General features: G+C 34.4%; 1 protein-coding gene across 5 annotated transcripts in view; it reads right to left on the bottom strand.

Annotated features, from left to right (window-relative positions):
• The window catches only part of KIF27 (kinesin family member 27), a 119,421-nt gene that overhangs the window by 86,428 nt on the left and 16,340 nt on the right, over positions 1–16,653 (bottom strand). For 3 of the 5 annotated variants that reach the window (XM_023497674.2, XM_023497675.2, XM_031945469.1), the window contains one exon: positions 14,001–14,201. The exons of 1 other annotated variant lie outside the window; for it this stretch is intronic. In XM_023497674.2, coding sequence (XP_023353442.1) covers positions 14,001–14,201 — 201 coding nt within the window. Of the gene's footprint in view, positions 1–14,000; positions 14,202–16,653 lie in introns of those variants that run through there. One more of the 5 variants, XM_031945470.1, reaches the window with a different exon arrangement.

Genomic DNA, 16,653 nt, shown 5'->3' with positions numbered 1-16,653 from the left:
CAACACATCCTAGGCAAAACACATCTTTATACCTCATTTTCCTCATCTGTAAAAAGGAAGTAATATTTATTGAACCTGTCTCACAGGGTTGTTATGAGATGCAATTAAGATAATAAACAGTTCTGTAAACCTTGTAAAACACTATCAATCTCAATGATTATTATTATTAAGTAGATATTCCAGAGCTTGTGGTCTCTGCTAGTAGTCTTCAAAAGTTGAATATAAAGAATGAGTTAGTTAGCTTCTACAATGATTGGAATAGAGTTTTACTGGAGAACCAACTTTATTCATTTTAAAATATCCTAAATATAACTAAATGGTTGTTACTTACACAGAAAAGTTATAAAAATTCAGATAAATGAAAGTATTTGGATATATTAAAGGATTATAAATTGATATTAGTAAAGATTCCCCAATCTTTTTTTTTTTTTTTTTGGAAAAGAACTATCTTTTACTTACTTAATTGAAATCCATTAAGTCAATAAGACAAGCAAATGGGATACAGTGTCCATGAGCCACTGGGAAGTCAGTTGTTTCCACCATAAGTCTTGTATTATTTCAATGTAGGGAAGGAGCCATGATAATGGTAGCCAGGTGGCATAGGGAATAGAGTGCCGGTAAAGAGTCAGAAAAATTCTTCTTCCTGAGTTCCACTTTGACCTCAGAACCTTACTAGCTCTGTGACCCTGTGCAAGTCACTTTAATCTGTTTCCCTCAGTTTCCTCATCTATAAAATGAGCTAGAGAAGAAAATGACAGATCACTCAAGTATTTTTCCAAGAAAACCTCAAATGAGATCACAAAGTCAGACAATTGAAAAACAGCTGAACAACATGATAGTGATTGCCTCCTACTCACACCATTAGAAACTCACACTGATGCTTTCTACCTAGGCTCCAAAAATTGATACATCAATTCATACTGATCATTTGGAGACTACTCTGCTATGATTGTATAGCACCCAAAATTAAGTGCCCAGTCCCTAAAATCCTCTACATCACTGGTATCTGTGACCTCATAAGACAAGGTTATATTAGCTTATTTTCATTATCAGTACCATTAATTCCAAGACAATTTCGATGGATCATTTAAAGAGACCTCAAAATAAACTTAAAAGACCCTGCCATAACAGGCCAAGGCATCTGTGACTGATGTCAGATATAAGCTGATCCTTTATGTCCTAGAAATATAATATGGACTTGACATCCCTTTGACATGTGACACATACTATTATAAATTGTATATATTAGAAGCAAATCTCAATTGAGGGGTGTTTAATTTTTGGCTATCTGTACTTGAGGCACTCAATAATTAATATCCATGTTATAAACATTCAGCAGGCAAGTTAGATGACCCAAAATTGAATTTCTGAATTTATGTATATTTACTTGAAGATAACTTTCTCCTTGGCTTTCAGCTTCATTTGACTTACATAGCCCTTAGTATGATACAAATCACCCCCATAAACCTCAAACATAGTCATCATTCTCCCTATGACCCTACACTTCTTATACTATATAATTTTTATTTATGGTTCTCCCATATCTTCTCAGCAAAAAGATTCACCCACTTCCAACCAAGAACTTGGGTTATGTAGCCTCTCATGATCACTATATAGTTATATAACTATAACAGGCTCATATACTTTCACAATCATAGTTATTGGGAGTGTTAATCCTTTATGACATTTTTGGCACACTCATCACCAAATAAAATGCTGAATTTCATTTATACCTACACCACATCATCTCCACTGCCCTTTGGGCCATCCCCAAATTTGATTTTCCAAAGTTTGTTATGTTCTATGATTTTCAGCTATTGAGTATCATATGTGAGACAACAAGGGTATTAAAACACAAATGAGTTTTTAATATCAGGGAGCAACCAGCAATTGTTGAACACACTGCACAATCTCCTAAATGTAATCCAAACTATTGCCTTCCTCCTATTCAATGCTAGGCATGTAACTTAAAGTCCATCTGCTATGCCTGCCCAAGATATAAGTACTGATAGGTTACTTTAATGAGTGGTCCCTATAATTACAAATCAATCCGGAAAATGGGTGTTCTTATTTTCCTTGTTTTTTCCTATATGGATTGTTGAGCTGAACTTTTTTGAGATGTAAAATTGATTTAGTAAATTTGATGAAATCAACACAATGTTGTCTGGGAACATAAGCATCTAGCGAGCCTCACTATCTAAGGAAAACTCTTTTCCATTTAAATTATAGGATAGACATCTTCCATCCAAGGGTAAACAAATTTGATGAGCATAATTTTTCCTTGTTTTGTGCTCTGACTAAAACAGATAATAAAAGAACAAAATTATCTTTGTCATTACATATATCAAAGGTTACAGTCCTACAAATGCAAGAAAGATACCTTATTGAGCCGCTATATTTATTCTACTAGTCAAATTTTTAATGTAAATCAACAAACAATAAAGACAGCAAGTTCTTATATTCTCTACAACTTTCATAGGATCATTCATTCAGTCATGTGACTGGGTTTTCATAACAATCCTTTTTCCTGGTTGCCCCTCTACCTATTTGTCCACTCTTTCTGTCTCCTCTGTTGGAAACTTTATGTGTCACTCTTATGGATGTCCTTCCTCATCTTTCCTCTAGACCAGTGGTTCTTAAACTTTTGTTCTCAGTATCTTCATGTTGTTAAAAAAAAAAAAAACTATCAAGGATCTGTTCAAAGAGTTTTTGTTCACATGGGTTATATTTATAGCTATTTACTATATTAGAAATAAAAAATAATTTCGAATTTGTAGATCCTCTGAAAGGGGTTCAGAGACCCCAACAATTCTTTGGACTACACTTTGAGGACCACTGCTCTAGACTATTGCAGTATCCTTCTCTTTATTTTCTCTACTTGAAATCTCTCTCCTCTTCAATCTACCCTCCATTGAGCTGTCATTTCAATACAGTGACCTATTGCTTTTAGATAAAACTATTGTATTTGGCACTGAAAGCCCTTCACAATCTGGCTCCCACCTACCTGATTTTCTATTACTCCCCCTATGTCTTTATGTTCTAGTCAAAATGGATTCCTTGCTGGTCCCCATCTATGATATTCCATCTCCTGCCTCCAAACTTTGTGCTTATACCAGGAATGGACTCCTGTCTACTCCTTCGTTCCAGTAATCCCTACCTTCTTTAATGGCTCAATTCAAGCATCACTTTTTAGATAAGGCCTCTCTTGATCTCTCGAGGTATTAGCACCTTCTCTCTCACCCAAATTCCTTTGTATATAGTTTATATTTCCTCATTTCTACATCAGTTGTTCCCACATTTCCCCACCCTATTAGGTCCCATACTCATAAAATGTAAACTCCTTGACAACAAGGGCTGTTTCATTTCACATTTGTATCCCCAGCATTTAGCACAATGTAGACACTTAGCAAGTGTTTTGGAGAAAGATTAATAAATTCTTTGGTATCATTTTCACTTCCTTTATATAAAGGGATGGAGTGAGATATCCTAGTCCAAAGATATGATTCAACTATATCCAAGGTGAAAATAAGATCGTTGTGCAAATGTCAACAATCTGTTCAATTTTTCATTTGTTTGTTGTCTAACTTTTATTTTTAAAAAGTTCAGAGGGTAATATGGCTTCACTCCTCTCACATCAACTCTTTGCATTTATTTTTCTCTCTGCTATTTTCTGTTGTTTTATTAGGTAAAACTAATTATCTTGGTAGCAAGATGGCATACTGGATAGAGATAGATAGGAATTCCTATTCCTTAGAATAAGGAAGATCAAAATTCCAATCCTCTCCTCACACACTTAACTGGCCGTGTAATCAAGTCATTTTGCTTCTACCTCAGTTTCCCCAACTGTAAAATGGGGATAATAGTAGCATTCATCTTCTCCCAGAGTTGTTGTGAGGATAAAATAAGACAATATAAGCAAAGTGTGTGGCAAACCTTGAAGCACTATATAGAAATGCTGGCTGCCATTCTGCAATTGATAAGTGGTCAAAGGACATGAAACTAGAACAGACAAAGAAACTAAAGCCATTTCTAGTCATATGAAAAAATGCTCTAAATCACTATTGATTAGAGAAATGCAAATTAAGACAACTCTGAGAGACCACTACACATCTCTCAGATTGGCTAAGATGATAGGAAAAGATAATGATAAATGTTGGAGGGAATGTGTGAAGATTGGGACACTAATAGATTGTTGGTGAAGTTGTGATCTGATCCAACCACTCTGGAAAGCAACTTGGATCTATACTCAAAGAGCTATCAAACTGTTTCTTTACTGGGTCTGTAACCCAAAGAGATTATTAAAAAAAGGAAAAGAACCTGTATGTGCAAAAATCTTTGTAGCAGCTCTTTTTGTAGTGGCAAGGGACTGGAAACTAAGTGGATGCCCATCAATTGAAGAATGGCTGAATAAGTAATGGTATATGAATGTTATGGAATATTATTGTTCTGTAAGAAATGACCAGCAGGATGGAGAGACTTACATGAACTGATGCTAAGTGAAGTGATAGTACCAAGAGAACACTATGCACAGCAACAAGATTATGTGATAATCAATTGTAGTGGATGTGGCTCTTTTCAAAAATGTGATGATTCAGGCCAATTCTCACAGACTTGTGCTGGAGAGAGCCATCTGCATCCAGAGGGAGAACAATGGAGACTGAATGTGGATCACAACATAGTATTTTTTGTATTAGTATATTGCTTACTTTTTTTCTCACTTTTTTTCCTTCTTGATTTGATTTTTCTTGTGCAGCATGATAAATATAGAAATATGTTTAGAAATATTGCACATATTTAACCTACTGGATTACTAGTTGTCTAGGGGAAGAGAGTAGAGAGGAAGAAAAATTTGTAATGCAAGATTTTGCTTCGCAAAGATGAATGTTGAAAACTATCTTTGTGTGTATTTTGAGGATAAAAAACGATTATTAACTCCCCCCCAAAAATACTGGTTACTATTATCTTCCAATATTACACTCCATAAGATATTTGCAAATGAATTTCTATTCTAAATCAATGAGGCTTTTGCCTTCCACATTTTTCTCCTTGTTGAGAGGGTCTGTGGGATCTCCTGACCTCTTCATTTTGGCAAATGATTTAACATTGATTAAATATCCCAAGGAAATGGCTATATTTTCATCTGTGTCTTTTTCTTTATCCATTTCCTATTTTCAGTATCAATATCTTTTTTTGATTGTTAGGTAGATCTATCTGATTGTGTAATACACAATCTGCTATCTGATTGTGTAATATATCTTCACCTTATAGTTATCCTTTCTCCCATGTTTTGTTGATTTTAACATTTCCTTTAACTAGACGATGTTATGGATTACATATTGAGGCAGATTTGAAAATTACTCTTACATTATTAGTCAATTTTTATTTGATAAGATAGTGTCAAATTAATTTTTTGTGATATTGAGCTGTTTGCTAAATCCACTATCTTCCAGTTTTCTTGAAGAAAATATTTCTGCTGTCTAGACATGAGATTTGAGTATTCTACATGCTTTATTATGTTTTTTCCCTAACACTTCTCAGCATCCTCCCTAATGCCCTAGAACTCTGTATAAACTGACATAATTTAGATGATCTGATTGAGTCCTTTATCAAGTTTTTCTAATTCTTTATCATCTGCCATGGATATTGACACAAAAGTTATAATTAAATTATCTTCATGGTAATATTTTTGCTCATATTCAACATGATCTCTTGATCACTCCATAAATTATTTCTTATTGCCTTCAGGTATGAAAAAGCTTTGTTTGCCCTCCAAGAAAAAAAAAACAGTAAGCTGTCCTTCCAATTAGTTATAGTATTCTTTTATCTTCTTTTTAAAATTATAAGAATATTTATATGGTTTAATCCTTCTAACAAAAATAATTGTAATATTAATTCTATCTAATATTTAAAGTCCTACTCTGACACCTTGGTTCTAGTTGGTAAACTCATTTTGCTAGTTTCAGGCCCATCAAACCACTTCTTGGACAACTCCACGCAGTGCCACTTACACTATAGCTTCTCTCTCTCTAGAAATTAAGGTAACTCCCCACCCTGTGATTCTAGATGTCTGTCTTATTTTTTTTTCAGAAAATATAATCAGAAAGGAGTTGGTAATAATATTTGTGAATTTGAGATTTTATGCTCCAAAGCACAAAATACTGGTAATAAAGTAAATTTGAAATTCTAACATGAGGTAAAAGCAACTTCTCAATTATCTCAGAAACTTGGTGGAATGGTACTTAACTGGAACACGAGAATATTTATAGTTATGAAAACTGGCACTTGGACCAGTGAGTGAGAGAGAGAGAGAGAGAAAGAAAGAGAAAGAGAGAGAGAGATTAACTTTAAAATTATATGTAACAAATTACTTAGACATAATAAATAAGTAAATTAGACATTAAAAAAAAAGAAAGTAGCAAAGTGGAAGTGAAAGGACCTTTGCAAGAAAATGAGCATGCATCATACATCCTTAGAGTTTGCAATAACAAAAGAAAGCCTTAATCAAATCTATTATAGCCCATTCATTAGAAAAGTGTATTTTAAAGTTCAACAAAAAGCTAGATCATGGTCAGAGTTTCTAAAATAAAAAAAAGAATTTAATATTGATGGGAAAGTCTCAAAATCTTGACAACATAATCACAAATTATCCAAATGAGAAAGAAAACAGATTCATATAAAATGTGGCTATGTATAAAATATATATATATGTTTATTTCAGATTTAAAAAAAATAAACACATATGATGGAAGAAAGAGGGGCATATAACCAAGAAAAGTGACAAGGAATAGTTCAGAACTATAAGTAGAGTTTAGAAAGGTGAAATGCCGGAGATAAGACTTGCAAAAATGGGGCAGCTAGATGGTACAGTGGATAGAAAACTTGCCCTAAAGTCAAGAGGACCTAAATTCAAACTTTACACACTTAACACTTCTCAACTATATGACCCTGGGCAAGTCACTTAACCCCAATTGCCTCCCCAAAAAGAAAAAGAAAAAAATAATGAAAAAAAGACTTGCAAAAATGATAAGAAAAAAAAATTTTTAAAGGAATGCATAGAACAATTGGAAAAAAACAAAAAAAAAATAGATTCTCTGATTAAGGCAAATAATAATGTTGACAAACAACAGAGAGAAGGCAGAATGATATAATTCCCACTTTACTTTTAAAAGAATTCAAGTCTTTGAGCAAACTTATATGAATTGATATTGAGTGAAATAAGCAGAATGAGTGGAACAATTTACATGATGACTAGAATAAAATCAAGAAAAACAATACTGAACAAATTTAGAATTCTGGTCAATATCATGTCCAATCATGATATCAAACTGCTGATTGTAAATGTACCTCCCATCTCCTGGCAAAAAGTACTCAGTTGAGTAGTGGAATGAATTGTGCATCAACAATACCATACCCCACAACTATCAGAAGAACCCTTCAATGAAAGAGAAGACATCAAAACCCTGCACTTCTGAACTTGACTATATGTTTCCTATATATGGACCTCACTACCACTGTACTTTAATTTTATGGCCTCTATTCCTGCTTTGAGTTCTGTATTTCCCCCTGGATGCTGGGTGAAATGTTTTATAACTCTTGGCCTTGATATGCCACTTGAGCACCCAGTCTACTGAATGATTATTAAAGAAAAACACAAAAGTGGATGTTCATAAGGAAGATAACCATATACAGGGTTACTTCTAAAATCCTGATATATAGTAGGCAAGGTACTTACCTTACTTACAAGGTAGTCACCTTTTTGAGAACCCAACCTGCCAGTGCAGTTGAATAGATGAGCTTAAAGTTTGGAAGAGGGATTACATACGAATTGGAAGATAAAAAATAGAGCGAATGGAAGGTAATTTTAAAGTGGATGGTATTAATTGTTGGGAAAATGGAGTTAGAAAAGGCCTCCTGGAGTAGACAGCATTTAGACTGAGTCCTAAAGAAGACAGACCCCAAGCATTCCAAGGGTCACAGATTGGGGAGGAGAGCATTTCAAGCATGGGGAACAATCAATGCAAAGGCATAAATACAAGAAATGAAATCTCTTGTGTGAGAAACAACAAGAAGGCCACTATGGCTAAATGACAAAGTATGTTAAGGGGAGCAGAATATAAGATGATGGAAAAGGCAGGAAATAGCCAGATTGTGAACAGCTTCAAAATCAGGAAAAAAAAAGATTAGCAATAGGAAACCACTAGTACTTACTGAATAGGTAGTGACATGAATAGATCTACACTTCAGGAAAATTCTTTCAAGAGATAAGTAGAGGATGGAGTGGAGTTGGGAAAAGACTTTGTTGTGCCACATTTTTTATTGTCCTGCCTCAGTTCCCCTAATTGTTCTGCCTCAATCCCCTTAGTTGCAACCCCCCCCCCCCGGGTCATTAAGACTGTTATAACTCAGAGATTATAAATTGTCAATGAATTAAACTCAAGATAAGGGAAAGTGTCCAGACTTCCTGGTTCTAAGCTGTATACCTCTTTAACTTCCATTTTATTAGAATTTATAGTCCTACCCCACAACTTGTCAGAACTGGATTGATGGTTTCTACCTGGAGATTCCCCCTCACCAGACTTTGGACTCCACCCCCCTGCCTTTGTTTAGCTATTGTGTATAAATATGTCATTGAGAACTCACATTCTCTGCTGGATGCTTTGGACATCCGCCCTGGGGGCAGCATGACCTCAGCACAATCTCTCCCTTTCGGTAAAATATTAAAAGCTCTCTAATCTCTATCTTGCCTCTGTTTCTTCAGCATTACAACTTGAGGTCAGTAGTCCAATCTTCCTATGTGTGAAATAGTCAGAAGGCTATTTCTAGTATTCAAGTGAGAGACAATAAAAGTCTGAAGGGGAATGGTTGTTGTGTGAATGGAGAGAGAAGACATATGCAAACATTATTGTTTGAGAAAGAAATTTCAAGATTCAAAAACTGACTTGATATATGGAATAAGTAAGAATTAGAGAGATATGAGTTGAAAAGTTGTGAACTTAAATAACTGGAAATATGATGATTTCTTAAAGTTCAGATAAAGGAAGAGTTTTCAGGGTAAGTTATGTTGGATATGCTGAATTTGAGATACCTACAAGATAATGGGACTGGAATTCAAGAGAAAGATAACATCAAATCTAGAGAAATCTGCAGAGAAATGACTATTGAACCTTTACGTACTGATATGATCACACTGGGAGAAAGTACAGAGGGAAAAAAAATAGGATCCAGGACAGCACTGGTGAATGGACACCCAGAGAACAAATATGACATAAATAAAGATCTAGCAAAAGAAATTTAAAAAAGGAAGTCAGACAGGAAACAAACCAAGAAAGAGAGAATATATAATAACCCTAACAGAATTAATATAACTATAAGACACTTTACAGAAATAAATGAAGAATTAAATGATTGGTGAAAAATTAATGCTTTATGACTAGGCTATGGCAACATAAATAATGAAAATACTTAGTTTTTTTTTACAGATTTTTTTTGCTATGACAAATTATCAAGGTATTTAGGAAGAATTACAATGACTATATTCCAGAGGAGAAGAGAATAACTTTTTCTTTTACTTTCTACCTTAAACCTCCAAATACTACCAGTTATTGTCATCAATTGGTTACACACAAAATAAAATCAGAAATGACCCAAACTATTTGAATTGGGCTAGTTTTACCTTACAGAATTAGACAACATAAGAACAAAATTTAGTAGAAAGACCCAAAGCTCAAGAATCTCAACAGAAACAACTTTTAAAAATACAAATGAAGGGTTAAGATCTACCAGATCTTAAACTATACTATAAAGCATAATCACCAAAACAATTTGGTCCTTGTTAAAAAGTACAAAAGCTGATCAACGGAATAAATTATGTAAACAGAATCTAGAAATAATTAAACACCGTAGCACTATGTTAAAAACAACCAACCAACCAACAAAAACCGGGGACATTAACTACTGGATTAAGGAATCCTAAAATTGCTTAAAAAATTGGAATGGTAAGAAAGAAATCAGACTTAAAACCACATCCTATATCATATATCACAATAAACTCCAAATGGATACTTATAGATTTTAACTGAATATTCAAGATCATATAAAAAATAGTGTAAAAAGAAATATTATGCCTTTTCACAACTACGGCTAAGGGATTTAGTCAATCAAAAAGCATTTAGTGTTTAATTATGTTCCAGGCACTATGCTCAGCTCTAAGGCCACATTCTAAGTGGAGAGAAAACATAAATAACTAGATAAACAAGCCATATACAGAGTAGATGGAAAGTAATCTCAGTGGAGAAGGCCTACTAGCTGGAGGGACTGGTAAAGGCCTGCTACAGAATATGGGCTTTGAATTGATACTTAAAGGAAGTCGGGAAAACTAAAAGACTAGAAGGGAGAGCTATCCAGACATGATGGGGAGAACTATTGAAAATGTATGGAAACGAAAGAAAGAGTATCTTGTTCAAGGAACATAAAATAGGTGACTATATCTGGATCATAGGAAATAAAGTGCAAGAAGACTGAAATATAGGAAGAGTGAAGGGTTTTATTTCTCAATAATCATATTATATTTGATCCTAGAGATAAAAGGTAGTAACCAGAGTTTACCAAGTTGGAGTGAGGAAGAGAAGAAGAGGCTGAATATGACATGGTCACACCTGCCCTTGAAGAACAATCATTAACAGTTAGGAAATTGAATTGGAGTGGGGACAGACTTAAAACTGAGATACCAATTAGAAAACTTCTATAATGGTCCCAGTGAGAAGAGCTGAGGTTCTGAACTGGAGTGGTGGCTGTGTGAGTGGAAAGAAAGAGACCTACATGAGAAATGTAAAGTCAGCAAATGAAAATAAGGAATTAGATGAACATGCATGACACATAGGATAACTTCAATTATACATATGAAAAACCTTTTGGACAAGCAAAATATTTGCAATTTAAATCAGAAGGCAAATAGTTAATTTGAAGAAAACTTTCACAAAAAATGCTTCTAATAAAAATCCATTCAAGTGATATAGAAAATTGATATCTACAAGGGAATATGGATAGACAGTTCTCAAATAAATAAATATAAAAACTATCAACAACCACATAAAAACATTCTCCAAATCACTAATGATAAGAGAAGTACAAATTAAAACTGAAGTTTCACCTCACATCCAACAGACTGGCAAAGACAACAAAAAAGGAAAAGATCAACTTTGGGAAGTGATTGTAACAGAATAACAAGCACACCAATGGCACAGCTATAAATTACTTTAATTATTCCAAAAATTAATTAGAAACTATATCCATAAAGTTACTAAACATCTTGTGGACATAATTTCCATATGTAATTTCCATATAATTTGACCCAGCTATACTACTATTGGGTTTATATTCCAAGGAAATTAAAAAAAAAAAAAAAAAAAAAAAAAAGAGGGGAAAGGACCCATATGTGCAGGAACAGTACTTTTTATTGTAGAAAAAACTGAAAACAAAATTCTTAACAATAGGAGCTCATCAAATGAGAATGCTTGAACCAAGTGTGATATATAAATGTAATGGAATCTTATAAATTGATGGAAAGTGAAATCAAAAGAACTAAGAATAATTTAAGCTTAAACATCAACAATAATGTAAAGTAAAACTCTGAAAGAACTCAAAATTAATCAAAGCAGCATACACAGTAACTTCAAAGGACTCATGATGAAATCTATTTTCTCTCTCTTGACAAAGAGGTGCCAGATTGACTATATATGCAGAATGAGATAAATATTTTTTAGCATGGACAATGCAATGATTTGTTTTATTGGACTACAAATATTTGTGATAAGAGAGATTTTCTACTCAGAGACAGGTGAAATTAGTAAATTACTAGAAAAAGATAGATATGGGAAAAAACATTTCCTTTAAGATGCAGAGTGCAAAAGGAGACTCAAGCAAAAACCAGACATTTTTGTCACTATTTTGTTAAAAGTAAAATATAATAAACATCCAAAACAAAAATCAGATAACAGAAGTTTTAAGTTTCTCAAATTATTCCCTTTTTTAATCATCTTTGTTTACTGTAGGCATGAGGAACCTCCTCCTCAGATCATATAAGGACAGTGAAATCATCTGCATAACCAATCACAGATGATTATGAGCTGAAAGCTAGATAAAACAATTGCTTGAGTTCTTTAAGCTGACAATTTTGTATAGCCCATTAATATTATAAATATCTAAATGGCTGTTGGCAGAAAAAAAAATTTCCCTGCCTTGGTTTACTGAAAAAATCTGTGTGTATCGACTATTAACTTCACAATAAAAAAAGATCAAATTTTAAAAGAAAAGGAATCTAAATATTGGAGATGAAGGAAAAGGGCATTATGTAATGAAGTGACTAAATGTCTATCTACACTTGTCAAGATGTAGATTCCACTAAAGGCAGCCTGTAGAGAGGAATACATCCAGGTGCAGGGAACTAATGTGAAATATAATGTGAAATAAGCCTGGGAAGGTAGGTTGAAGATCATAAATGGCAGATGAGGAAGTTTCCTTTCATTGTCTCTTAGGAGCAGGAAGAGCTACTAAAGATTGTTCACCTTTCTTTCCATCTCACTCCCTCCTATTCTGCTTTCCTGTCACATAAAAGGACCTAGTTTGATAATCCACATTTTTCCTGATTTCCCACTCAGTGCTCTGGGAAAACAAGATCAACAAATAAAAATAATTTAAAATATCACAACCCTTTAGGATCTCTATTTTGAAGGAGAGAAAACTAAGACTCCTACAGGGGAAGAAATTTGCACAAAAAGTGAGTGACAGCCTAGATTAAAACCAGACAACACAGAAATATTTTCTATCAAGAATATTACAAAGAAAAGCCTGGAAGATTTACATGAACTGATGCTGAGTGAAGTGAGCAGTATCAAGAGAACATTGTACATAGGTAACTGATAGACTTGACTCTTTTCAACAATAATATGATTCAAAACAATTTCAATAGCCTTGGGATGCAAAGTGCCATCTGCATCCAGAAAGAGAACTATGGCAATTAAATGTGGATCAGAGTATAGAATCTTTACCTTTTTTTTCTTTCTTGTGTATTTTTCCCTGTTAATCTGTTTTGTGAGTGTGTGTGTGTGTGTGTGTGTGCAGCATAATGAATATGTAAATTTATTTAAAAGATTGCACATTTTTAACCTACATCACATTGCTTGCTGTTTTGGGAAATAAATAAAAATAAAATAAAAAAATAAAAATAACATTAAAAATTTAAAAGAATATTACAGTCCTCTCAGCCTACATTTTTTAAAGTTCCTAAACTTTAGCAATTTGGTTTTAATCTGCAAGTACATATTTTCTGGGATAGCTAGTACTGCAGATATTTGGTCCACAACTAAATAAGAAAAAGACAGTAGACTGTACTGAACTTGGAAAACTATACATGGTTTTTGAGGATTCCAAGCAGAAATATCATCCTTTTTAATGCCTACCCTGCTGATGTCAAATAACTATGAAAATAGGAAAACCTTAATCTTGAAACAACCACAATTGAAGGTGACTCAAAAGGCAATGGAGAGGAATACAGTGGATGTAAACAGGCTATATATAGCATGTTACTATTAATTATCTGTGCACAAAAAAATGACAAAGAATATTATCAATGACATGTATAACTAAAAAGGAGGAGTCAGTAGGGTTGTAAGATTGAAGGATATGTAATAAAGCATCAAAATAAACTCTGTTTCCTTTACTTTTCTGGTGTGAATTTCATTTAGGCATAGCCCTGAGTGAAATTTCAATAACTGAGTAGGTACAAAATAAATTATTTTAATAAATAACAATTCTAAGCTTCTATTTTCTTATCTACATGGTTTAATACAAAGTCTATTGATAATTCATAAACTATTTGCCTTTTAATAAAAAGCAAGAATATTTTGCCATTTTTAAAAAGAAGTGAAACACAACTAGGGATAAATCTTTTAAGGATTATTAAGTAACATGCTGATCAAATTTACTAAAGTAGGTGTTTTTACCTGTGTTTCCTTTTTCATCTTCTCTGATGTGTAAATCTTTAATTGATGTTTCCAATTCTAGCAGATCTCGGAGGTCTTCCTTATAGACTTCTATGTAAGATACTTTTATGTTAAAATCAATGCTGCTATTTTCAGAAATGCTTTGAAATAGGTCTTGGATGGCACGTGGAATGATACCTTTTTTATCCTCCGCAACTGATGCTGAAAATGTAGAAAAAGAGGATGCTATCATAAATTTCGTTTATGAAGATAGCTATATGGTGAACGTGGGCAGGCTGTGATATATTATCAATGAAGGAATGCACAGGAAAAACAACATAAGAATGTTTTTGGAGAAATGTACATCCAGAAAAGACATCATGTGATAAAAGAGAAGGCAAATAATGGTCAGCCCATATATTCCATTAGAAGCTACAAAATTTGAAAGGATTTAGATAAAGGTGCCCAGCATGTAAGGTAAATCCCCATAGAGGATTCATTGGAAAACATGTGTGATTGTTTGGGCTGTGATACCAGTAGAAATGATATCTATAGTGATGAAAGCACAGAATCATCAAATATCAAAGAAAACTAGAAGGGAAATTATGAATTCATTTTTGCCTGTATTTGGTAAAACTTTTGATAAAATCTCTTATGCTAGATAGAGTATAGATCCATTAAAGTACTAAAAATTTCTCCAAAAATCAATTTCTTGATTATCAATTTTTTAAAAATCAGATCTTTGGTTTTGTAAGTATATTAACATATGCATCGAGATGAAAACAGTGAAAAGTGATTTATCTAGCATTTCATAACCTCCTCTGTTCATCAACTCTACCTTTCTAATATAACTATATTAAATGTAAAATGCTTTTAAACTGACTGAGCTCTAGCTTTGTATAAGACAACATAGTATTATGCCACAGTCTCTTTGAAACAGTTCTACCTCAGTTTCCCTGCACTAGTTGTCCTGACTGAGTTTCCCTGAATTATTTCCTTAACTGTTCTGTCTCCTCCCCTTAGTTGTAAAACCCCCCTCTGGTCCATTAAGACTAAGGATCATTTGCTCTAAGGTTATAAATTGTCAATGTAAGAATCAAGATAAGGGGGAGATCAGGCTTCCTGGCTCTTTCTGCTCTCAGGAATTTATGACACCAGATAAGACTATCCCGGATACTTCATTGACATATTTACTTCTGTTTATTCAGACATTCTGACTCTGGCTTTAATTAAGAATTTATGGCTTTCCCCCATCCTGACAGAACCAAATAGGTCTGTGAAGAAGTTTCCCGCTTCTTTCCCTTTTCTTTGTTTGTAAAAGGTATTTAAGGGTTTGAGAATTTACATTCATTGCTGGACACTTTGAGACGAGAATCCTGTCCAGCCAATTATGCTCTCCAATTAATAAAATATTAAAAACTCTCTAATCTCTCTCTCCTGCCTCAGTTTCTCTGGCATTACATTTTGGAGGTCCCCCCAAGATAATAGAAACTGTGAACTGGATTAGAGATTAGAGACCTCATGGTCTCCACCTAGGCCTGAGGTGGCTCAGGATCTGGGTCTATTCCTTGGGAAAAGATCAGCACTCTGGATACCTCCAGAACCTCTGGAGAAAGGAAGCAGCTCTTCAGCCTCAGTCGGGCCTACAGTGGACAACGAGATCTTTTTGGCCTTTGGGAGAGTAAGTTTTTTATTTTATGTCCATTTTTGTACTCTGTTCTGGTTATTCTGTTTTGTATTTTATGTCCATTTTAGGACTCTGTTCTGGTTCTGGTCTGTTTGCTAGCAATCTGTAGTCTCAGAATAATATATACCGATGGGTACCAAAATTCAAAGACGGATATTTTTCTGGGACGCCAGGAAATATCCTCTGGGTATCTTATGTGTTATATGTTTGTTTAATGTTCTAACTGTGTAGTCTGTGTGTTTTGTGTGTCTTGTTTTGCCTGGCTTGTTACTTAGGTTTTAGTAACTGTGACTGAGAAATTTTGCATTTGGATATAAGGGACAGAAAAGATTAGATAAGGCTATCTGTTAACTCAGCCACTTTATCATGGGAAACTCTGCTTCAAAAACAATAACTCCTCTTGAATGTCTTCTTAATCATTTTTCTGAGACATTTAAACATCATGATTATGGAATATCGTGGAGAAAGAAAAAACTAAAACTGTTTTACCAAAAGGAGTGGCCTTCCTTTGGGGTAGGATGGCCTCCAGAAGGCATATATGACAGGGAAATAGCACTGGCGGTGCACCGGATAGTTACTGGTGAGCCTGGCCATCCAGATCAATATCCCTACATTGATGTTTGGCTGCAAGTTGTCTCTTACCCCACTTCCTGGCTGAGGGCTGCGACCATGACAAATGGTATTCACATTCTGGTCACACAGTCCCTGAGGACAGACAGGGAAAGTTGTAAACTGCCAGAGAAGAAAATCCTACAGGATTCTCTGGAAGACCCCTTAGATATTCCCCCTCCCCCACCATATCTGGGTTTCCGTCTGTATCCACCTTTGCCTAGAAATTCCCCACCTGAATTGCTGCTTGAGTGACAGAATGCTCCTGAGCCCGGCTTTTCACTGCCTGGCCCTTTGTCTCCTTCTCTGTCTCCCCTACCCCCCACCCCACTCCCCCCACTCCCCACCCCCGCCTCTACTCTGTCTTCAGCCAGCACA

The sequence above is a fragment of the Sarcophilus harrisii genome, chromosome 1, assembly GCF_902635505.1.
Source record: "Sarcophilus harrisii chromosome 1, mSarHar1.11, whole genome shotgun sequence".
Lineage (NCBI taxonomy): Eukaryota > Metazoa > Chordata > Mammalia > Dasyuromorphia > Dasyuridae > Sarcophilus > Sarcophilus harrisii.
Note: the sequence above shows the minus strand (reverse complement) of the source record. Positions and strands in the feature narration are given on the sequence as shown.